Source organism: Populus nigra, chromosome 2 (genome assembly GCF_951802175.1).
Source record: "Populus nigra chromosome 2, ddPopNigr1.1, whole genome shotgun sequence".
NCBI lineage: Eukaryota > Viridiplantae > Streptophyta > Magnoliopsida > Malpighiales > Salicaceae > Populus > Populus nigra.
In genome coordinates this window covers 41640930-41664141 of record NC_084853.1, presented here as the reverse complement: position 1 = coordinate 41664141, position 23212 = coordinate 41640930, and the positions used below count along the sequence as shown (strand labels likewise).

Sequence of the window (23212 nt, the reverse complement as noted above, 5' to 3'; positions counted from 1 at the left end):
CAAACACATGAATTAATTAAGCTTGTGTATTAAGTGATTAATAACAGCTGAACTTGGTCCTGTAATAATAACGTCGTCAGCATAGATCAAATATATAAAATGATAGAGGAAATGTGATAAATATAGAGAGATGTGTCAACTTTTCTACCATGAAAACCGAGAGCCTTGAGTTTCTATGCAAGTCTATAAAACCAGGCATGAGGTTCTTGCTGCAAGCCATGGATAGATTTTTTGAGAAGGCCAAGATGATTGGGATATATTGAGGATGTTGAAAACAGGCTGGTCAACCATATATACTTTTTATTGTAATGTGATGAAAGAATGTATTTTTTATCAAGAGATTATTTTTCCTTATTATAGATAGTAAATTTAATTAAATAAATATTTTATTAACCCATAATTAAAAAAACCCTACTCACAAGCATTCTAAAAATTATAACATCATCAAATTGATATAACAAATATACTAAAAAAATACGAGAGATTCAATCTAGCTCCCATGATAGTGTGGTGATCATTTTGTCATTGCTAAAAAAAAATGAATGACTCTGGATCGAGGGTATTTTGATATTTTTCATAAGATTTATAAATCATTACTAATTTTCAATGTTTTTATAAATAGTAAAGCAACCATAATATTTATAGGAGAAAATAAAGTAGTGTCAAGGAGGGGTATTTAGATATTTTTTTTACACAAAAAATTGATTTTTTTATGTTAATTATAAGTTTGATAGAAGATAATTATGCAATTTATCATTAAAATAATAAATTTTTATTTAAAAAACTGATGGTATGTACAGCACACGCTAACACATTGAAATTGTCACAGACTTTGAGTGGTGTGTGCGCACCGATTTCTGGTTGTTAAAAATGATCATTTGCCGTCTTAAACTATACTTTTTTATTTTTTTATTATAGGTGACGTGTGCATTCTAAATATGGCCAGTGTATTGGATGCAACCTTTTCTTCCTTCATTTCTTTCTATTACCCTCAGATCCTTATTTTTCCTGTAATTTTCAGTACTGAACGTTATTTATTTATTTATTTATTTATTGTTTAAAATATAGTCTAGGTCGGGCCAAGCTAGGCTACAGAGGTTAGTAAATACCTTTTGTTTGAACCTGGTAACGCTATTTAGAGGACCCCATCACCGTACTAACTATCAACAAAAAAAACAAGGGTCAAAGATTGAGCAAAAATACCATCTCAGAAGATAACGATAAACAACGTGTGACCTTTCTCTGCTCATTTTCGTCGCTGTTATATCTGGTTAATTAATTTGAGATGACTCAACCCCTGTTCATCCAGTGACTCGGACTCCATTTCTTTTTACACTTTATGCACGTCATCGTGTTAAATGCTCGATGATGTTTTCGGTAACTTGACGCCAGGTCATCATTGTTGCTAGCTGGCCATGTCACACGAGCCGGTCAGGCTCTATCGGGAAGCTGTTTAATTCTTCCCTTTCTCACAGTCCAATGTGATTTTTAAAAAATATATATATTCTTGATTATTTAATATATATTAAAATAATCTAAAAACATCAAAAACAAAATATATTTTTTTAAAATGCAAAACAAATAAGACCTTACTTCCTTCGCGACTTTGAAAAACAAAATAAAATAGGTGACTGGAAAATATATATTTGCATCAATTATTGGAAAAAAAAATCTCTTAATTTGTTGTTTCCCTTATTATTAAGAAAAGAAAATGAATAGTTAGAACTTATTACGAGAGTACAAGAAATCTAATTTATTTTGGGTGATTGAGAAATTAATAAAAATTAATTTTTTAAATATTTTTTATTAAAATATATATTAAAATAACATATATTTTTTATTTTTAAAAGTTATTTTTAACAATGCATCAAAATAATTCAAAAACTTTTCAGAAAGACCCGATTCCAAACAGCACCTTTATCTCGTTGGTGCTGAGCTGGGCCATGGCATTACGATGGATATGCTGTCACTTTCTTTCTGTCTGAGTTCCCACATTATTTTTTTCAGAAAGCAATTTATTTGACTTTTTTTTTTTTTTATATATCCATAAAATAAACACAGAGGTAAAGAAGAATTCCAAGGGGCGGGGACGCACAGGATGATCCGAAAATCCAAATGAGAGTTGGGTGGCGCCATGTGATGAACTGTTTGGCATCCCGCTAACCAATGGAAAAGAATATCCTGTAGAGACACCTTTTCTAGCTAGCAAATCGCTAAAAAGATTATATATAAAAAAAAATAGAAAAAGATTTCCAAGCATCAAAATAATACACGCCTTTCACGTTGACGTTGCTGCTGCCGCGGAGGATGAAAATTTAGACCCGAGGGAGTCCACCTTTTTACCGGTCAGTCACTTGTCCCACCAGACCACACAACAAGAAAGCAAGCAAAATGAAAGGGATAAAGAGAGTCCACCTCATTTGTGGCACTGAAGCATAACTGCTCCACCTGAGTATTTTCTGTCGTCGTCGTCGTCGTCGTCTTGCTTGCTTCCTTTTATACAATAAATAATTGGTGTTTAATTTCTCTATAAAATATTCTATTTATCTACCCATCCCTATCTCTTCATAACTCCTCCCCTTGCTTTTCTTCTCCTTCAAACTTGCTTCCAAGCCTCTCTTCCATATAATTCTCCTGTTCTTTCCGCTCTATAAATTCAGGTGCCGGGTGGGAGCACTAGCGTCATATTGTTGTAGCGTGGCGAGGGCATTTTGGACCGGTTTTGGCATTTTAAATTATTTTAAAGCTTGGAGTTGATTGAGAGAATAAATAGTGAGCAAGAAAGAGTTGGGAGAAGGGTGACAGGCAGCGCAGAATTAAAATTAAAATCAAGAAAAAAAAAGGAAAAAGGAGACATGTCGAATGCGGTGATAGAAAAAGAGCCAGAGCAGGTGATGAAACTGAGAGGTGGATCAGTACTGGGAAAGAAGACCATTCTTAAAAGCGACCATTTCCCTGGCTGTCAAAATAAGCGCTTAACTCCTCAAATCGACGGCGCTCCTAATTACCGTCAGGTTCTCTCTCTCTTTCCATTTTTCTTCTCAGCAGTTTCCCTTTCCCTTTCTTTTCTTTTTTGATTAAAGCATTTGAAATCCCCCGATTTAGATGCATACCAGCCTTTTCTTTTTTCAGATTAGGGATTTTTTCCCCTTCGCCGGAAAGAAACAAACTGAAATCATGTCTCGCTTCCCGCTTTATCTTTTTGCCTGTAGAATTAGAAGTTGACCATGACCATTTTTAAGAGCCTCATTTGTCTTATTCTGCTTCTAATCTTGTAAACGAAAAAAAAAAAGTCAATGGCCAAAAGCATTGATCACTGTAAATTAATAATTATTAAACTAATGAATTGTCATTAATTGCATCTTATTTACTTTATTAGTATTTACTTATTTGGGGTGGCTTTGATAGGCGGATTCGTTACCTGTTCACGGTGTTGCGATTCCAACAATCGAAGGATGTCGTAATGTTATTAAGCACATAAGAGGTCGGAAAGACGGGAAGCAAGCACAAGTTTTATGGTTTAACCTTCGTGAAGAACCGGTAAAGCTTTCGCCAAAATGCAGCTTCTTCTTTTTTTTTCCTCCCCATTCTTTGTGCTGTGCTTAATTGATTTTTCGGTAATCTTTATAAATTAGTGCAATGGACTATAATGTATTCTTTTCTTTTCCCTTTTTAATTAAACAAAATGGATAATCAGTACATAAAATGCCAGTGGAAGCAACTTAATTATTAAAATCATGTCAAACTTCATGTCAATAAAAGTTAATGTGTTTCAGTGCACCTTCTGTTTTGCCTTCCTTAACTCCAGGGACGTCCCCTATGTTTTTTCATGGAGCATAGAATTTTTCCTTTGATCGACTAGAGTATATTGTCAATAACTGTTGGATGTTTCTACGTCCCCCCCCCCCCCCCCCTTTTTTTTTTTTGAAACAGTTGGTGTATATTAATGGGCGTCCCTTTGTCCTGCGCGATGTGGAGAGGCCGTTCTCCAACCTTGAATATACGGTATGCTACATATACATGATTTTTCTCCATAATGCTTTTACCTTAATCTGCTATATCTTTCTTACAAACTTGTATCTCATGTTTACCTTCTAAATTTCCGCATTTTAGCCTAGAATTTATGTGCTTACTCATAGTCTTAACACTAAAATGGTTCCCTTGGTGATATAAATGCTAGAATTTGCTCAGCTTAAAATAAATTGTCTCTCTAACATCCAGGATGAGTTGATTTAATTCAATGTCTTTTACGGAATCTCTCATTCATTTTTTATTTTTGGTTTATATGTTCGCTCAAACAGATTATAGCCTGCATGCTAACTTCTGTATGCGTACATGCACATGGTTGACAACAGCAGTCATGCAAACAAGTAGTGGATTGTATTTGCGGTTTCAACTTGATACTGACCTTCTGTGTTCAAATAGGGAATAAACAGGTCTAGGGTTGAAGAAATGGAGGCTCGGTTGAAAGAGGATATTCTGATGGAAGCTGCAAGGTGTTTCCTATGGTTGAATACTGCATTATCGTTGTTTTTATTTTTATTTTTATGTTACTTTGTGTTTACCTTTGGTTAGTCTCCCTCTGAATATGTTTGCACCTTTGATTTACAGATATGGAAATAAGATACTTGTTACAGATGAACTGCCAGATGGTCAGATGGTGGACCAATGGGAACCAGTGTCATGTGATTCTGTGAAGACACCACTTGAGGCATAACCATGGAACTTATTCTGCTTGTGAAATAACTAAACAAAGTTAATCTACTGATTTTATAACTTTTTGTTGCAACTTTATTCCATCGTGAAGGTTTATGAAGATTTGCAAGAAGAAGGATATCTGTATGATTACGAACGTGTTCCTGTAACAGATGAAAAGTCACCAGAGGAGCAGGATTTTGATACTTTAGTGAGTTTCACACCTTTTTTTTGGTGATAAATCAACTAAACAAATAATTATTTAGTTACGTTAGTTGTCCCTTTGACTAATTAATTATTTGTTTGCAGAGGAATTTTGCTTACATCTTATTTTATCTAATGCACTTATAGAGTACTAGTAACTTAGGCACTGTTTCTACAACCTTGTTGAATTCTAGTGCATAACTTGAAAATGGCAATTTCAAGCTCTACCTTTCTTTGCCTAATCTAGAATGACTGTTCAAGGACTGCTTGTTATTTGTAAGTGCAAGGTTGTATTTTATATCCATTAACATATAAAAAACTTCATTACCTTCTAATATGTGATAGTTCTTCTTAACTATAATCATCATAGGAGCAAAGATATCAGATGCCCAACATTTTAGGTATACCGAAAATTTCACTAGATATCCAAGTGAAGACTTGAATCCATGACCTCTCCATACCCTAGTCCAAGTCTTAACCACGTGTGCTAGCACACAAGAGTTTCTTTGTTGTCTTCTTGAACACCAGAATTTCTCTTGATGACAATTCTACATATCCTGAGGCCGTAAACTAAACCAGAATCTATCAGAAATGGGATTCCAATTTGGAAATGAAGCCTTTTTTCACAATTCCATGCTTACTGACAGATTAATCCGGTACCCTCAACCTTTAATAAGAGCACATGGAAGAAGATATCATAGTCAGAGCAGTGGAATTTAGAATCCCTGGTGTCAATACCAATTTTTGAAGACAAATGAGAAAATATTTTTTGCAAATGATATGCTGCAAAATTCTGTTTTTTTAGATGCAATGATGCATGTTCTTGTTCCAACCATGAATCATGGAAGCACACCTCTTCGACAAACATAACCAGTCACAGTTTCAGATATTTGTTTGAGTACGATCAGTATTCAGTTTTTCTAAAGGACATTTGCCTACTTTATTTCAGGTCGATAGAATTTATCAGACAGACTTGAATGCAGATATAATATTTAACTGTCAAATGGGGCGTGGAAGGACCACAACTGGTATGGTGATAGCAACTTTGGTATTCCTCAATCGGATTGGAGATTCTGGTAACATTCTCTCTTTCTCTAACTACTCTTGTACTCTAGTGAATATGCCAGCAGTCATCATTCTTGTCAACATAATTTAAGCCAACTTTGAATCTTGCATGTTACCTCAGTTTCTTGATCTTGGTTGTCTGGCTGAATTTCAGTTTTTCAAGATGAGTTTTATATTATTCATTCTCCATCTTCTAGTTGTTTATCAATCGTTTCACTCTTTTTTATTGAAATTTTTTCTCTAATTTTCTTTTTATTCCATATACTTCCATGTTAGGGTGGTCATTGTGGAGAGGATTAGTCAATTGTAATATCTGTTTTTGTTTTTTTTTTGTTTTCGGAAAAGGCTGGAGATTCCATAACCTTAATTTTCCTGTTCATTAGTATCATATCAAATCAATCTAAAAAGTCGGCAAAATCCAGATCCTTCTTTTACCTGATGTAAGTGTGTAAGGAGATGGGGAAACTTGTTCAAAGCTATTAGCCTTAGCTTCCCCCTCATAATCTATTCCAACAGAACTTGTAAACCTGACCTATTTTTGTTAATTCTGCTTGCATTGATGTGGAGGATTGATTTGCAGGAGCTGTTGGAGCACAGATCTGTTGCTTTTTACAACAGTTCCAAATTCCAAACCATCCACAGACTTGGACAATGCATATACTCCCTCCATTCCATAGCATATGATTCATATAAGGATAAAAATGTGGCTGATTTTTATATATCAAGTATTAAAATTCCCTCAGCTTATTATTATTTTTTTAAAATCTTTTATTACTTGCATGCCGAGTTCATTTTTTTTGTTTTAAAAAATAAATTAAAATTTTATCATTTTTCAATAAAATGATAAGAGATATATTGTGGGATGAAGGGTTTAATTGGTTGTGAACAAATATCTAATGTTCCTGAAGAAAAACAGAGCACTTGCTTCAATGCTGTTAAAATTATTCCAATGGCACATCTAGAATACTCTTCCTAGGTGCTACTATGAAGCAATGAAAAATTTGAGCCCTCATTTAAAGAAGAGCAAATTTAGGGCAGATTTTGTGTATTATCACAAGGAATGGTGCAAAGGGATCCATATAGCTGACCCCAACTAGTTTGGGATTGAGACTTGGTGCATGTATATGTAGAAGAGCATATTGTTTTGTCATTCACATGTCATCTCCTGGCGATTCTATCTCCATTTTCTATGATATCTTCTTTACTTAAAATATGGAGCAAATTGGCTTATCAGTGCTCAAATTAAGTCTTTACCACAATATGAGTGTGTAGGTTTCATGTCCACCTCCCCACTTCCCACAAATGCATATATTCAAAGATGAGGCTACTTTTTAAATTTTGCTCTTAAAAGAATATTATTTATGCTCTACTGGCCATGTGAGGATTTAGCTTAGAAACTGCCAAGAGCAGTGTGCTAGCATAGATAACAAATTGATTGAAAATCTAGGGTGGTGGACTGTAACTTGAAATGATACACCCAAAATGACCTTGATTTAAAGTTATCTATTATCTACTATTTTAAATTACTACCCGGTCCAAGATCAGGTTGCAATCTGGAAAATAGCTTGTGAATTTTCAGCTTTGGTGTAAATAATGAGAGAATCATGCATATGTGATGAGAAACCACTGAATATGTGAAGTCCTGCTTGAACAGATACACAGATGGCTTCAAAAACCTTGTTGATATTATTTGCTTTCTAAAATGAATTTGAATTATAATTTTTATTGTAATTGATTTTGTTGAGAGGAGTGCAGGTTGAATGTTTTAATTATGATAGTTGCTGATGTCTTTGTCATCATGTTACGCGAAAATAGGTATTCAGAGAACCAATTCAGTAGGGAGAATTTTTGACTTTGGTTTGAATGTCAATGAAAATTTGCCAAACTCAGAGGATGCGCTTCGCAGAGGAGAATATGCAGTCGTAAGAAGTTTGATCCGGGTTTTAGAGGTAGTTAATGTTAACTTTAATTGATTTTTTTTTCCTTGCTTTTGATATTTATTTATTTATTTTAGAAGCACTTGGCATATTTTGGAAATTTCATTAATCAGTGACATGCGTTTAGGGTGGTGTTGAAGGGAAAAAACAAGTGGATAAAGTCATTGACAAGTGTGCCTCCATGCAGGTATGGGTCTATAATTTATCTTAATCTAGTAAGGTATAGATATGTAAGAAGAATGGAATTGTTTCTTCTGTGTTTCATTTTAGATTTCACCTAAATGAATGAAGTGTCTGGACTACAGAACTTACGGGAAGCAATTGCCAATTATCGCAATAGTATTCTTCGTCAACCTGATGAGATGAAGCGAGAGGCATCACTTTCATTTTTTGTGGAATACTTGGAAAGATATTACTTCCTCATATGTTTTGCTGTGTATATTCACTCAGAGAGAGTTGCCCTCCGATCTAGTTCCTTTGTTCATAGCAGTTTTGCAGACTGGATGCGAGCACGACCAGAACTTTACAGCATTATTCGTAGGTAAAGACACGTGGTGATGGTGCTGGTTTTTTTATGGAAATATCCAGACTCAGTATCCTATTTTTACTGACATATCAAACTGAAAGAGTGAAGTTTGTGATTTGTGTGTACAAATACTGGCAGTTCTCTTGGCTTTCCATTTCATTAAACTGTTGGACGCTTCAATCTCTTTCCCGTGATAAGGTGTTTTCTACAGATACAAGCTTAGGAAATTTAATGTGCCTGATAGTTGTGTTCTAGAGATTGAATTCCCCCCCAAAAGCTAATTGTGAGATATCATCGTGCCTTTGTTAATTTCTGGGACTGTTTATTTGTCACACCTTGGCACATTGTCTATGGATATTTTGTTTTGATGTTACAATTCTCATCCCAATCACACAATTACTAGGCTATTATTTTTGTAAAACCTTAAATTAAGAAACTTTGGACACTTAGAAACTAAATGCATAACCATCAAAGTCATCTGGCACTTGTATGGACAGTTAAAAGACTGAATGAATCCTTAATTGAAAGATATCTGGTTCCTAGCCCTTTTCAGGAAACTTGTTTATTATTATATTTGTTACAGTATATAGAATCATCAAGAAGTAAGCAAATTCAATCTTGTCAAACACATGTCTCAACACCATAACTTTGGCACGCACTTACATTCCAAGTCCAGATTTTTGTATATTTATGTCAACCACTTATCTCCAATTAGAATGCAACCTCATATATATCAATATGTGTCCACAACTGCAGATCACGTGGAACTTATTTTGCTTCAACCATCCTTGTTGCAGGTTGCTCAGGAGAGACCCAATGGGTGCCCTTGGGTATGCGAGTCTGAAGCCATCTCTAATGAAGATTGCTGAATCTGCTGATGGCCGACCTCATGAGATGGATGTGGTTGCAGCCTTGAGAAACGGGGAGGTGCTCGGAAGTCAGACTGTTCTAAAAAGTGACCACTGTCCTGGCTGTCAAAACCCTGGTTTACCGGAGAGAGTGGATGGTGCACCTAATTTCAGAGAAGTTCCTGGCTTTCCAGTTTATGGAGTTGCAAATCCAACCATTGATGGTATTCTTTCTGTCATTCGAAGGATTGGCAGCTCTAAAGGAGGTCGCCCAGTTTTTTGGCATAATATGAGAGAAGAACCTGTCATCTACATAAATGGAAAGCCATTTGTGCTCCGCGAGGTTGAAAGACCATATAAAAACATGCTGGAATACTCGGTAAGTATTTTTTACCTCCCCACAACTACCAACTCGTCAGCTTCATTGTGCACGCAGCAGAAGTTGACCCAACTACTTTAGTTACTAATTCTTCCATTTGGCAGAATAACTGTCATTTGGATCATTAGCATTATGGTGCATAAATGGAATTTATCTGAATAGAAAAACCATCCAAGCGTGTTTGAAAACTGGAGTGGGTTTATCATGCTGTGATGCAAGTTGATAATTTGATTCATGATGAATTAACGACAACCTTGATATTGTCCTATCCTGGTTGCATGTCCTTGCATATCTAATTCATAGAAACCAATATCGTATTTAACCTTGCCATTTTTTATATTCTTTATTATTAGATCTTTTGTTAAAAAAGTTTTTCCTTTCCTTAAGATGTACATGTTACTTAGTTCTATTTTCTGGATGGATAGCACACTCATGTCATAAGTAATTTCATTGAGCCTGGCAGACATAATCTTGCCTCCCACTCATCTGTGAGGCTCCCTAATGGGAATTGCATGAATTTATCAAGGTGGAGCTTTGGTCCAGGGACCTGAACAATTGCTATAAAAACAATTTTTAGAATGGAGAAAAAGCTTTTACAAACTGTTAACATTTCATGACTTCTGCTTAGATATCAAAATCTACTAAATTGTATTCATATTATGGGTGCATAGGAATTGTGCCTGACATAAATAGGGAGCTTTTCTAGAACACTGATGCCTCCTCACACGGGCTATATTCCATTTTGAAGTGTACCAATTTTTTTTGTGTTACCTTTGCTCAATTTCCTTTTCCCAGTTCTCTTCGCCATGGTTGCTGAAGTTGAGATTATAATGACTGCATTCAGGGAATTGGTCGTGAGAGAGTGGAGAGGATGGAAGCTCGACTGAAAGAAGATATCATGCGAGAAGCAGAACGCTATGGAGGTGCTATAATGGTCATTCATGAAACAGATGACGGCCAAATTTTTGATGCTTGGGAGCATGTAAATTCTGATTCTATTAAGACACCACTTGAGGTGTTCAAAGGCTTAGTTACTGATGGTTTTCCCATTAAGTATGCTCGTGTGCCAATCACTGATGGTAAAGCTCCTAAAAGTTCTGATTTTGACACATTGGCAATAAATATTGCTTCTGCTTCCAAGGATACTGCTTTCGTTTTCAATTGCCAGGTTAAAATTTTATTCTTACACTGCTGTCATTGGACACGTGCATGGATGTATCCATTAATTTCTATGGAACCGCGTCCTGTTTATTTTTTTATTTTTATTTTTTGTCCTTCACCTCAATGTCTTTATAATAAACACAGATGGGAAGGGGAAGGACTACGACTGGCACTGTAATTGCTTGCCTTCTGAAACTTAGAATAGATTATGGGAGACCAATTAGAGTCTTAGCTGATGATATGACCCATGAAGAAATGGAAAGCGGAAGCTCAAGTGGTGAAGAAACTGGAGGTGACCCTGCTGCATCCACCTCTGACATTGCCAGTGTAAAAACTGATATGGAGCAAGGTCGTGCTTTTGGCATTGATGATATCCTGCTGCTGTGGAAGATAACAAGATTATTTGATAATGGTATGGAATGCCGAGAAGCATTAGATGCTATTATTGATAGATGTTCTGCTTTGCAGAACATACGCCAAGCTGTTCTGCAATACAGAAAGACAGTCAATCAACAACATGTAGAGCCAAGAGTCAGGAGAGTGGCATTGAGCCGTGGTGCTGAATACTTGGAGCGTTACTTCCGTTTAATTGCTTTTGCAGCATATCTAGGAAGTGAAGCATTTGATGGATTTTGTGGACAAGGAGAATCAAGAATGGCATTTAAGAGTTGGTTGCATCAAAGATCTGAAGTCCAAGCAATGAAATGGAGCATTCGATTAAAGCCAGGGCGTTTTTTCACTGTCCCAGTATATTTTCTTTCTTTTTTTGACTTGGAAACCTTGGGCTTAATGACAACTCTTTTCTCTGTTGTGGATTTCCCCTTTTATCATTATTATAACTTGGGCGTATGGTTGGTTTTTATTCTAAGCAGGAGGAGTTGAGAACACCACAGGAATCTCAGCATGGAGATGCAGTAATGGAAGCCACTGTCAGGGTCCGAAATGGTTCGGTTTTGGGTAAAGGTTCTATCCTCAAAATGTATTTCTTTCCTGGTCAGAGGACTTCCAGTCACATACAAATTCAAGGAGCACCTCATGTTTACAAGGTATGCCTACATCTGAAATTATATCAATGATGGATCACTGGTAAAATATCCTTTTTGACTCTCCATTTTATTTTTTAATGTATTCCAGTTTGTTTTCTTCTGCATTTTCCGTTTTCTTTCGCTAATTTAGATCACAGACACAATAACACGCACCCTCGCATACACAGACAGTCAAGGCTCTGTGGAAAAGCTGACCGTGTGAATACAAAGGGAGAAGTCATTACATCATGATGGAAATTCCCCCTTTTAAGCTCAATATTTCTTATGCTTCAGGTGGATGGATATCCTGTGTATAGCATGGCAACACCAACGATTACTGGTGCCAAAGAGATGCTAGCGTATTTAAGTGCCAAGCCCAAGATAGAAGGATCTGTGACACGGAAAGTGATATTGACTGATCTCAGAGAAGAAGCAGTTGTTTACATCAATGGCACACCATATGTGCTCAGGGAGCTAAATAAACCTGTTGATGTTCTCAAGCATGTTGGAATTACTGGTCCAGTGGTCCGTCATTGTTGAATTATTTTTTTCTTTAAAGAACAAGCTATTAGTGAAGTATGTTACTAACTTCCTGTATTGTAACTGTTATGCAGGTAGAACTCATGGAGGCCCGACTAAAAGAAGATATAGTATCCGAGATTAGACAGTCTGGTGGTCGAATACTTTTACATCGTGAAGAATATAATCCAGCAACAAATCAGTCCTGTGTCATAGGATATTGGGAGAACATCTCTGTAGATGATGTGAAGACACCAGCTGAAGTGTACGCTGCTCTAAAGGATGAGGGTTATGATATAACATATAGGAGGATTCCATTAACTAGAGAGAGGGAGGCTCTAACTTCTGATGTTGATGCAATACAGTATTGTAAAGAAGAGTAAGTACCAAAGTCCTCTGCTCCATATTAACACAATTTGTCTCTTTAATTATAAGTCTGGTAGCAATATTTCTATTTAGTATTTGATAACCATAGTATGTGGAACTTGAAGATTTGTCTGGGGTTCAGACTGCTGTTTAAGCCTCTCTGGCAGCACCAACGCCATTTTCACATTATTATCTCAAGCATCTATTTTAACTGGACAAAAAAGAGTTATGCTGCCAAGTTATGATTTTTCCACAAGGTGGAAATCATTTCATAACTGTGCCCTTTCGTCTCTCCAATTGTTCATGTAATTGCTAGTCCGAAAGTTACCCAAAGCCTAAAGTAAAACCCTATCACGTTGCAGACTTTGAAAATAGTAACTGATTAATTAATCCTTGGCAATAACGTAACTTGTCTCCCAAATATTTGTCAAATATGGACCGTTTCTTTTTACTGGACATTATGATATCGATTGTGACTGACCTGATTCATGCTAAATGATGGCAAAGTCATACTAAAAGAAAGCAATCATCTGTCAATTAGTAGCATATTTAAATAACAGTTGATTTTGACTCTGAGTAGTACATGGAATTAAGATAAATCAAAAGTTCAAGCAGTCTTGAGCTGTTGACAACTTTCTTTTTGAGTAAACAGTAATAAGCGATTTCCTTTTCCTTGTCCAAAACTATTTGCAAGTGCTTGGTTGGAAATGGACTCCCGACAACTTGCAAATGTTTTAGCTCATAACAGAATTGGATTTATGTAGCCCGTGACAAGTAGTATGGTTTTGAGGTTTAGTTTAGTTGGGTGTTTACGGAAGCAGATGATTATTATTTTTAGATTCTTATTTGGAATTTTGACATTTGGCCTTTCCACAATTTATGCTCTGGGAGATTCTTTTGGTATTATTTTAAATAGTCCTTTCTTAAATTATGCTTGGGTGCAGAGATAGTGTTGCAAACTAACTAAAATTTCTCTGTAGCTGTGAGGGGAGCTACCTTTTTGTTTCACACACAGGCTTTGGAGGTGTTGGCTATGCAATGGCAATTATTTGTATCAGACTTGACGCGGTAGCAAAGTTCACATCAAAGATTTCACAAACAGTGGTTGGTAGACGTTCATCGTCTATTTTGTCTGAAGCAAACTTACCTTCTGAGTTGTCTGATGAAGAAGCACTGAGGATGGGTGATTACCGTGACATACTTAGTCTTACAAGAGTTCTTGCACATGGTCCAAAGAGCAAAGCAGATGTTGACATTGTTATTGAAAAGTATGTGATTTTCCTTTCAGTCCTTTTTTCATAAAAAAAAAGGGCAATAACTGAATGCAAGTTTATAAGATGATTGTTGAGGCATAATTATAGGAAAAGAAGATAAATTCTCCATAACTTGGGTAAAAGCAGAAAGTGACAATGTGTTATCTGATTGGCCTGTTTTTCTGTCAACTTGGATTGAAAAATGTTTACAACTACAAGTTATTTTGTTGTGTGAAGTTATGTTTTGTTTTAGTTAAGCTCTACCTTTTTTTTTAATTAATTGGTCTTCATTGCCATAATTTAATCGTTGTGCTGAGGCCTTTCCTTTCTTTTAAAGGTGTGCAGGTGCAGGGCATTTGCGTGATGATATTCTTTATTACAACAAGGAACTTCGGAAGTCTCCTGGTGGTGATGATGAGCAACGTGCATACCTCATGGATATGGGCATCAAGGCATTAAGGTTGGTTGATATATCTTGGCAATTTAATCTTGGAGCCTTTGCTAAGTAGCTTTTTGTAATGATCCTTTTCTCTTGGAAGATATACTCAATCTGCTTGGTCCATGTTGCCTTTCGTTAATCAACATAGAAAGCCACAAGATTCGCACTTGCATTTTATTCCATTTCAGTCTGGTAACCTAGGACTATGTTGGATTTGAATCTGTCCTATATTTAAGGTAAGGGCATCACCATGGTTTGCCTTGCCCATCGGCATCCAACCTCTTAATACTTCTTCACATGACAGCTATTTAAGTCTGCACCCCTTTGGTTTTTCATGTCACTGGAAACTTGTTTGTACCCTCACATGCATATAATTTAGTGTATGGATGGTCATTTAATGGGAATAGCATGAATTTTCCAAATAAATTGGTGTCAATTAGAACAATAATAGATTGGATGTTTTAAGTAATGCTCAATGCTCCTGCAATTTCTTAGTCTCAGCTTGTGTGCGCATCTAAAATTTTCCTGGACTCCTGAAAAGAACAACACTTTTGCATGTCCATTGCAGTGGGTTCATGGTTCCTTAGCAACTCTATATCATAATATTATGTAACCAATTGCTTTTGCCCATTTTCAGGAGGTACTTTTTTCTAATCACATTCAGATCATACCTCTACTCCACGAAAGCGAGTGAAACGACATTCACATCATGGATGGATTCAAGGCCTGAACTAAGACATCTATGTAATAATCTCAGGATGGATAAATAATTTCAGGCACATAAAAACTCTATTCAAATGTATTTTTGTACAGCTAGCCATGTTTGTAGTTTCGTTGCCAATAACTTCACTTTCTACTTGCTGCTGCTCCACGCTGTTGCAAGGTTTGGTTAGAACAGTAAAAAAAGAACACACGAGTTTTAGAACTGATACATCAATCAACATTACATAAAGATCATATCAGTGGGCGGGTCTTGAGCCAAAACTCAAATTTGTTTTGCCTTCTATATAAATGCTAAGACAAAACTCTTCGTGTTTGACCCTTGCTTGGGTGTCAATTCTTTTGTTGAAATTTGATTAAGAGGGGGGTGGGAGGTTTTCAGGAGTTGAATACTGCATGCAAGTTTGACAAACCGATGGAGATGCGTGTAATTTTATCCTACAAGAACTCTAAAGAGTATCCTTGGATGTAGCAGAGAAGTAAAGAGCACAGGTATGCTCATGAACATGAAAGTTGAAGCAAAAGGTTGTTCGAGGAAGCATCCTGCGACCGTCAATTTTTAGAATTGCCCTTCCATGCCCTTAAGATCACGGACTTGCAACTGCCACCACGGTGCCCAGATTTTCAAGTGAAATATGCCTTTTTACCAGATATAGAAGTACTCGTTAAGAGCATCGTTTCAGTTGGCGTTGGCTAAAAATGCACGCCCTTAGTATGGAATACCTGAGAGATAAATACATGTTGAAGTGTCGGTTAATGACAATCCCCCGTTGAGTCAGTCATCCACAGGTAGCATAAATATCATAGAAAATTTGAAGTTGCTTGTTATATATATATATATATATATTATTACATGGATCATCCACATGTGAGTCGAACTAATATAGTAGCAATAGCTTAGGGTTTTTGCACCAACCAACTAGATCAGACACTCTTTACCCATCCATGTGAATATGGCTCCAGTTTGTGTAATCTTTTTTCTAGAATCTCAAAACGTTATCTTGTGCATTCCTTTCTTATGTGTTATTACTACCGTGAAATTTACTTTATAAGAAAAAAGAAAAGATTTTAAGTGGGTGGATTGTGGATTTTTTTTTTTTGTAAAATTAGCGCAACGAATATAAAATTTGGATATAACAACACCGTTTTAAAAGATATAGTGAAATAAAATAATTTGATCGAGTTATATTTTTGAACCGTAATATAATCAAATTTTAATCTTCTACTTCAATCGGTCGACCATCTGAATATAGTTATATTAATCAGTCGATCATTTCATATAAAAACTATAATTTTATAAAGTTTTTTTAAAATATATTTTATCAGTTAAAATATACATATTTTTTCAAATTCTATGCTAAAATATAGATTCCAATTAAAATCTTAAAAAATTATTATTCACACAGTAGTTGGTGATTCTGAGCAGATAGGCTATAATTTTATAAAGTTTTTTTTTCAAATATATTTTATCAGTTAAAATATACATATTTTTTCAAATTCTATTCTAAAATATAGATTCCAATTAAAATCTTAAAAAATTATTATTCATACAGTAGTTGGTGATTCTGAGCAGATAGGTGTGAGTTTATCATAACTAAATGAGGATCTATTTCAAATAGATTACGTGAATGACCTAACATATGTATTTATAGACTAGTGGAACAAGTTTAAACCTAAGAGGAGGTCTGACTGTGTAGACTAGAATAACAACTTAAAATAGTCATAACTTTTGATCCAATCGTTAGATCGCGCTTGAATTTTTACAAGAGTTCTCGAAAGTTGTTTTTTCTTAATAGCCAATGTATCGCTACGTGGATCGTTGGATCTTTAAATATAAAAAATTTCATTAAAGCTCCCGATTTTGACAGTTTTGAGATTTTTTTTTTATTTTCAAAATTGATCAATCAATTTCACTAACCATTATGAACCGGTCGACCGGTTGAGTAAGAAATAATACAGTTTAACCATGTCATGTTTATAAAATGCAATATAATCCAAATATATTATTTCACCAAAATGTTTTGCTCATATATCAATTCTTTTTTTATATATAATTTTGAATCTATTTGCACAATTTATCCAAAATCTCCAGATATTTTTATTCAAAGAAAAAGTTCGCAAGATTTTAATGCGGGAATTCTGGGCCGTTATGAAAACCGTGATAAGAAAACTATTCAAACCTAACAAATCTCTTAGACTCTCAAGTGGAAGTGGAACTTACTCTCACACAGAAACATTCATGGGGTTTCCTTCACTTCACCACTCAACGTGACCCATATGCAGGTTGAAAAGAAAAGGGAAATGGTGATGGATTTGCATGTGATTTGCTCTCTGTAATTATTCCAATTTTATTATTGTTTCTTCTTCTAGATTGATGGAATTTATTTTGTATTGATAATAATATAAAAAAAACGTGTACGATTATTTGCATGAGCACATGTAGATGCTAGCAGTCTTGAAACAAAAACCCCAAGAAGAGGGAGTCGGCTCTCCCTGCTATGTTCTTCCTTTCCTTAAAACGTGAATGAAACACATGGGGCTGGCTTTAGTTCTAAGCTGGCTGCGAATCTCGAAAACTTGGTCTTAGTTTCAAGATATCTAGACTAGAGAACCCTTTTTCTTAAAAAAATAAATAATAAATAGCTGTAGACAAAAAAGTGATTGTCAACTGTTAACGATATCGGATCGCCATTCCTTGCTCCATTTTGAGGCAACTCAAGAAACTGCTGCTATTCATTTAATTCCAAAAATATAATAAAGGTATAATCCCATTTCTTGATTCATCATAATTATTCCCCTTTTCTATTTAAATATGTGTTTGCAAGTACTTTAGGCAATCCTTTCCTTTTAATCCTTGCTTTGTTTTTTACAACGAGGTGCATTACATTGGTTGAGAGCCAGTTATTAATAGATTGTGGTGGGTGCCACTTAGTCTGTCCAGTTTTTTGCTTTATAGAACCTGTGATTTCCAATCCCAACAGGAATAAGTGTAGTTGTGGAATTTGTTCGTATTGATTATCTGATTTGAAATAACTTTTTTTCTGACTTCCTTTTTACTTGTGCAGTCCAAGAACAGAGAAGATCTCAGTTAGGTCTTAGTACATATAATTTGTGTAGAGATGGTAGTGGGAGAGCTGCATGGATTTATGCCAGTATCATCCAAGATGAAATCGTCTACACGTGACATATTTCTGTCATCACCATTTGTTGGGCGTAAACTGGGCAATGGAGGACATGCATACACCTCAATTTCTGGTGTTCAGCTATCAAAATTCAACTTCCCTATGAAAACATGGAACACTAGTAGACGGCACTCAACTACTACTGCAGTTCTAGCCGATTTTACTAAAGACTTTATGGTAACTTTCATATATTTTTACCTTTATTTGATATCCAGTTGCTTTGTCTATATGAGCATGCTAAGTTTCCTTATTGGCCATTGTTAACTAACTGTTATTTGGATCAATTTGAATTTGCTACAGACTTTTCAGGCATCAATGTTTGAGAAACAAGCAGCAGACCCTAAGACTGTTGCTGCTATCATATTAGGTGGTGGAGCTGGAACAAGACTCTTTCCTCTTACTCGAAGAAGGGCTAAACCAGCTGTAAGTAACTCGAAATACTCCTGAAATACGAGTATCCCTTTTTTTTTTCATAATGTTGCAACTCTCAATCCTACTAATTTATCACATTTTGTCTCCTTTGTATGTTACTTAGGTACCAATTGGGGGATGTTACAGATTGATTGATGTTCCAATGAGTAATTGCATCAACAGTGGAATTAACAAAATTTACATCCTCACCCAGTTCAATTCTCAATCCCTTAACCGTCACATTGCTCGAACATATAATCAGGGAAATGGTGTAGACTTTGGTGATGGATTTGTTGAGGTAAGTTGAATCTCTTAATTAATATGATAGGCTATACTCTATTTTGAAGATGCTATTTTATATACTAGGATCAACTTTGTGCTTGGTGCAGATACCAGCATAGTCTTTTCCCTTTTTACCTTCACTAGAATGAGTTTTTAGCATCCGAGCAATTGCACTTCTAATCATGCTTCATTTTCCACGATAGGTATTGGCAGCTACCCAGACACCTGGTGAATCTGGTAAGAAGTGGTTTCAGGGTACAGCAGATGCTGTAAGACAATTTATTTGGTTGTTTGAGGTATGAAATTCTCTATCATGTCTGCATCTTGATTCTGCGAACTGTCATTCCAAGCAGATTTAGAATAGAAAGTTAATGGTATTAGATCATAGATAAATAATCGGCAACTCATTCAGCCAAATGAATATATGGTCTTGATGTTTCAATCTTAAGTGGCCGATTTTGTGGTAATCTCTGCAGGATGCGAAGCTTAGAAACATTGAGAACATTCTGGTATTATCTGGTGATCATCTTTATCGAATGGATTACATGGACTTTTTGCAGGTTTAAGCATCACTTCAAACCTGGTTAACACTTCACTCATTTTCTAGACTCAAGTGATTTTTGTTAAATAATACTCTCTGTCTGCAGAAGCATATTGAATCGGGTGCTGACATTTGTGTCTCTTGTCTTCCCGTGAATGACAGGTTACTAATTTTAATCATAGATTTTCCTGATTCTCACAACCCTTTCCTTCTTCCAGACTGTAATGTCACCAAGAAAACACAATTTAATTAAAAGTACTTGTTTAGAGTTCTTTTACTTCGATCATCATGGTTTTATTTCTTCTTACTGCAGTCGTGCATCTGATTTTGGGTTGGTAAAGATTGATGAAACAGGACAGATAAGACAATTTCTTGAGAAGCCTAAGGGTGAAAATTTGAAATCTATGGTGTGTTCCTTTATTTGTTTTAGCCTCATGAGATAGTGCATCGAACTATATCATAAGAATTGCCGTAGTATGAAACTAACAAGTGTCTTCTTAACAATTTCTGTTGTTTCAGAAAGTGGATACAACTGTTTTAGGATTATCAGCTCAAGATGCAAATAAATTTCCATACATTGCATCGATGGGTATATATATGTTCAAGACAGATGTACTGCTAAAACTTCTCAGGTAAAGTAGCATGCAAGGAATGCATCTTTCCCTTAACAATATTCTTCATAGCTAAACATCGGCAAATTTACTTTGAATAAAATTTTGAAACAATTGATAACATCTGTTTTACCTCTTAACTATAAACCAAAAATTGAGTTTTATACCTGAGACAGAGCTTGAATCCATTTTAGTTCGTACCTTCTGATTCCAGTCACTTATTCTTACCGTTGGATCAATTTGACTTTTAGCTGAACAATTTTGTGAGACAATCACTTATAAAGAAAACTTCTTGTTTTATGGGCCTATGTATGGTGCTTTTCTTGGGAGTTCCATAGCCACTATCTTCTATTACTAATTTATAAGAAACATGTGAAGTGAGCATATTACTGTTGAAAGCACAGACAGATCAAAACAATAATGATTTTGTTAAGCTCCAGTCCAATCAGTGCTTCCTTTATCTTGATCAATCATATTATTCCACACTTCAGTGCTAATTCAATGCCATATCAAGCTAATGATTTTAAAACTAACGGTATTTTATTTTGTGAGTGTGCTAACATTTCAGAGTTTGCAATCTCCTTTTGTCATGGTAGTGGGGAGAGACCAGTGTTTTGTTAATCTGCTATTTGATGGAAGGTTTTATCCTTACACCATAGATATGAAGAATAAATGGTTTATCCCATATAATTGATTTTCATGCAGGGTTGAATAAACTAATTTGTCAAACTTTTATAATTCATGAGTAGGGCTTCACGAATTCAACACATTTCCCCACAAGCAACAACATGAACAGTAAAGAGTAACTTGGAATCTTACTTTTTTCTGCTATGATAATTGCTTCTTTAGGTGGAATTATCCAACAGCCAATGATTTTGGATCAGAAATTATTCCAATGTCTACAAAGGAGTATAATGTTCAGGTAATTTCCTCGAATAAAAAACGATCATAGTTTAACTTGTAACTAGATCTCAATACTGCATAAATAGAGTTCATACATTTTCTGGCCTTGTGAAGCTTGCCTTTTATGGATTGCATCTTAAAACCATATTCCATTTACTGGTTTTAAATGAGAGTGTTTCTATGTGAATCTGCATCATAAAAAGGAAATGTTAAATTTTACTCCAGAAATTACTGATGGAACTTTGTTGATTCCATACCAGGCATATCTATTCAATGGATACTGGGAGGATATTGGAACTATAAAATCTTTCTTTGATGCCAACTTGGCCCTAACGGATCAGGTAGTTTTCTTTAAACTTTCCTGGTGCAGTTTTTGGTGGTTCAAATGAATTTTTATAACCCGCCATCTTTTTCATACTTTTGAAGCCTCCCAATTTTCACTTCTTTGATCCTCTGAAGCCAATCTTCACTTCTCCCCGATTTCTGCCACCAACTAAAATCGAGAAGTGCCGGGTATGATTTTAAACTCATTTCTTATATACTGTAACATTCTCACGGTCATGTTTCCGTGAGCTGAGATTATCCATTAACTCTTAGCTATTATAGGTCAAGGATTCCATAGTTTCGCATGGTTGCTTTTTAAGGGAGTGTAGTGTTGAACGTTCCATTGTCGGCGTTCGCTCTAGACTGGAATACGGGGTTGAGCTGAAGGTAACCTATTCCCTTCTCATTCTTTTGTTTGCAATGACAAACTAGCTAAAAGTTCATCTGAGGAAGAGACATGACAGAAAGTTCTTCTGGATAATAAACTGAAAATAATTGTCAGTTGGGACTGGACTTTGAAGTTCAATGTCTGTTCTAATGTTAAGATAAAGAAGACTATATCTTGCATGTAATTTCTTCTAGCAATATGTTAGCAGTTACTTGGTGAATAAGTTATTTGGACCTCTAATATGGAACATCATTTTGTGTACATCACAATGATATAGTATGAATAAATATGCTGTGGAAAATCTAGTGGATTTCATATGAATCTTGTTCCGATAAGCTTGACATTCGCGTATCCAGAACAAAGATCTTTTCTCATCTTGCTTAACAATTCGAGGACATGTTTAAGAATCAAAGCCATGTAATCAGTGCACTTGGATTACATCAGTGCCCTGAATCGTATTTGGAATGATAGTTCTGAATCGTATATTCCACAGGATACCATGATGATTGGTGCTGATTATTATCAAACAGAGGCCGAAATAGCAGCCTCTTTAGCAGAGGGAAGAGTTCCAGTAGGTGTTGGGAAAGATACCAAAATAATGTAAGTTCACTACAAAAGTTAACAGAAGCAAAAGATTTTGATATTTGAACTGATGTTTTCAAATTGCTCATCAAGTTTTTTGGCAGAAAGAATATATTTAAGAACATATGAGGATCCCTTTCTTCAACTTTTAGCAGCCTCTTTTATTTTCTTGTTGGCATATGCAACTAGAGAACTGTGGACAAGATAGTTAACTGGAATGCAGTATAAATGTGTCCTGCGCCGTTTTATATTTCTCTTGTGGTGATAAATGTTTTCAATTTAACCCTTTAGAGATAATAATATAATTATTTATGAGGTACATATGGTTATTTCTATCATCCTGCAGGAATTGTATAATCGACAAGAACGCCAGAATTGGAAAGAATGTGATCATAGCAAACAAAGAAGTAAGTATTTCTGCAAAGTTGTCAGCTCCTTCCCTCCCTCACCCGCACCACCATTTTCTGAAATTCCTCTGGAGGGAAGGGGGTAAAGAAGGTTAATGATGTATATTACATTTTCAAGATACACTTGTGAACAGAGCATGCTGAACATACTCAAATTCTGTGATTTTGGCTTGAGTTGCAGGGTGTGCAAGAGGCAGAGAGACCATCCGAGGGATTCTATATCAGATCAGGAATAACTGTGGTGTTAAAAAACTCTGTAATAAAGGATGGAACGATCATATAGAAGGCGAAAAGGTGCATACATGTATATACAAGACTTGATCATGGTTGTGTGCAGAATAGGACTGCACCCCATGCAAAAGGTTGATCTTGTCGTTACTTCCTTTTGTATTATCAGAATTTTGAATCCCATTTTCATCCAGCACAGAGACAAGGTTTCTGGTC

At 35.5% G+C, this 23212-nt stretch overlaps 2 protein-coding genes across 5 annotated transcripts; both read left to right on the top strand.

The window, feature by feature from the left end:
* Positions 1 to 2298: 2298 nt before the first annotated feature.
* LOC133682332 (uncharacterized) lies at positions 2299 to 15342 on the top strand. 2 transcript variants are annotated; one of them, XM_062105625.1, is made up of 19 exons: positions 2299 to 3014; positions 3409 to 3540; positions 3934 to 4005; positions 4426 to 4496; positions 4612 to 4711; positions 4808 to 4906; positions 5849 to 5975; positions 7780 to 7913; positions 8029 to 8088; positions 8207 to 8442; positions 9225 to 9654; positions 10499 to 10822; positions 10960 to 11562; positions 11685 to 11861; positions 12135 to 12365; positions 12455 to 12738; positions 13706 to 13993; positions 14316 to 14438; positions 15055 to 15342. In XM_062105625.1, exons 1-19 carry the CDS (start codon positions 2856 to 2858, stop codon positions 15185 to 15187), a joined length of 3783 nt encoding a protein of 1260 aa, XP_061961609.1. In that variant the 5' UTR covers positions 2299 to 2855; the 3' UTR covers positions 15188 to 15342. The 2 variants fall into 2 exon arrangements, with proteins under 2 accessions (XP_061961609.1, XP_061961610.1); XM_062105626.1 differs by having other exon boundaries at positions 2301 to 3014; positions 11688 to 11861.
* Positions 15343 to 17359: 2017 nt separating this feature from the next.
* LOC133682093 (glucose-1-phosphate adenylyltransferase large subunit 1-like) lies at positions 17360 to 23179 on the top strand. Of its 3 annotated transcripts, none has more exons than XM_062105359.1 (16): positions 17360 to 17470; positions 18203 to 18496; positions 18620 to 18742; positions 18855 to 19028; positions 19216 to 19308; positions 19489 to 19572; positions 19660 to 19715; positions 19867 to 19960; positions 20073 to 20185; positions 21014 to 21086; positions 21328 to 21408; positions 21494 to 21580; positions 21674 to 21778; positions 22273 to 22379; positions 22708 to 22768; positions 22950 to 23179. In XM_062105359.1, the coding sequence occupies exons 2-16, from the start codon at positions 18257 to 18259 to the stop codon at positions 23049 to 23051; spliced, it is 1593 nt and encodes a 530-aa protein (XP_061961343.1). In that variant the 5' UTR covers positions 17360 to 17470; positions 18203 to 18256; the 3' UTR covers positions 23052 to 23179. The 3 variants fall into 3 exon arrangements, with proteins under 3 accessions (XP_061961343.1, XP_061961341.1, XP_061961342.1); XM_062105357.1 differs by lacking the exon at positions 17360 to 17470 and adding an exon at positions 17749 to 17897; XM_062105358.1 differs by lacking the exon at positions 17360 to 17470 and adding an exon at positions 17943 to 18054.
* The last annotated feature ends 33 nt before the right edge of the window (positions 23180 to 23212 follow it).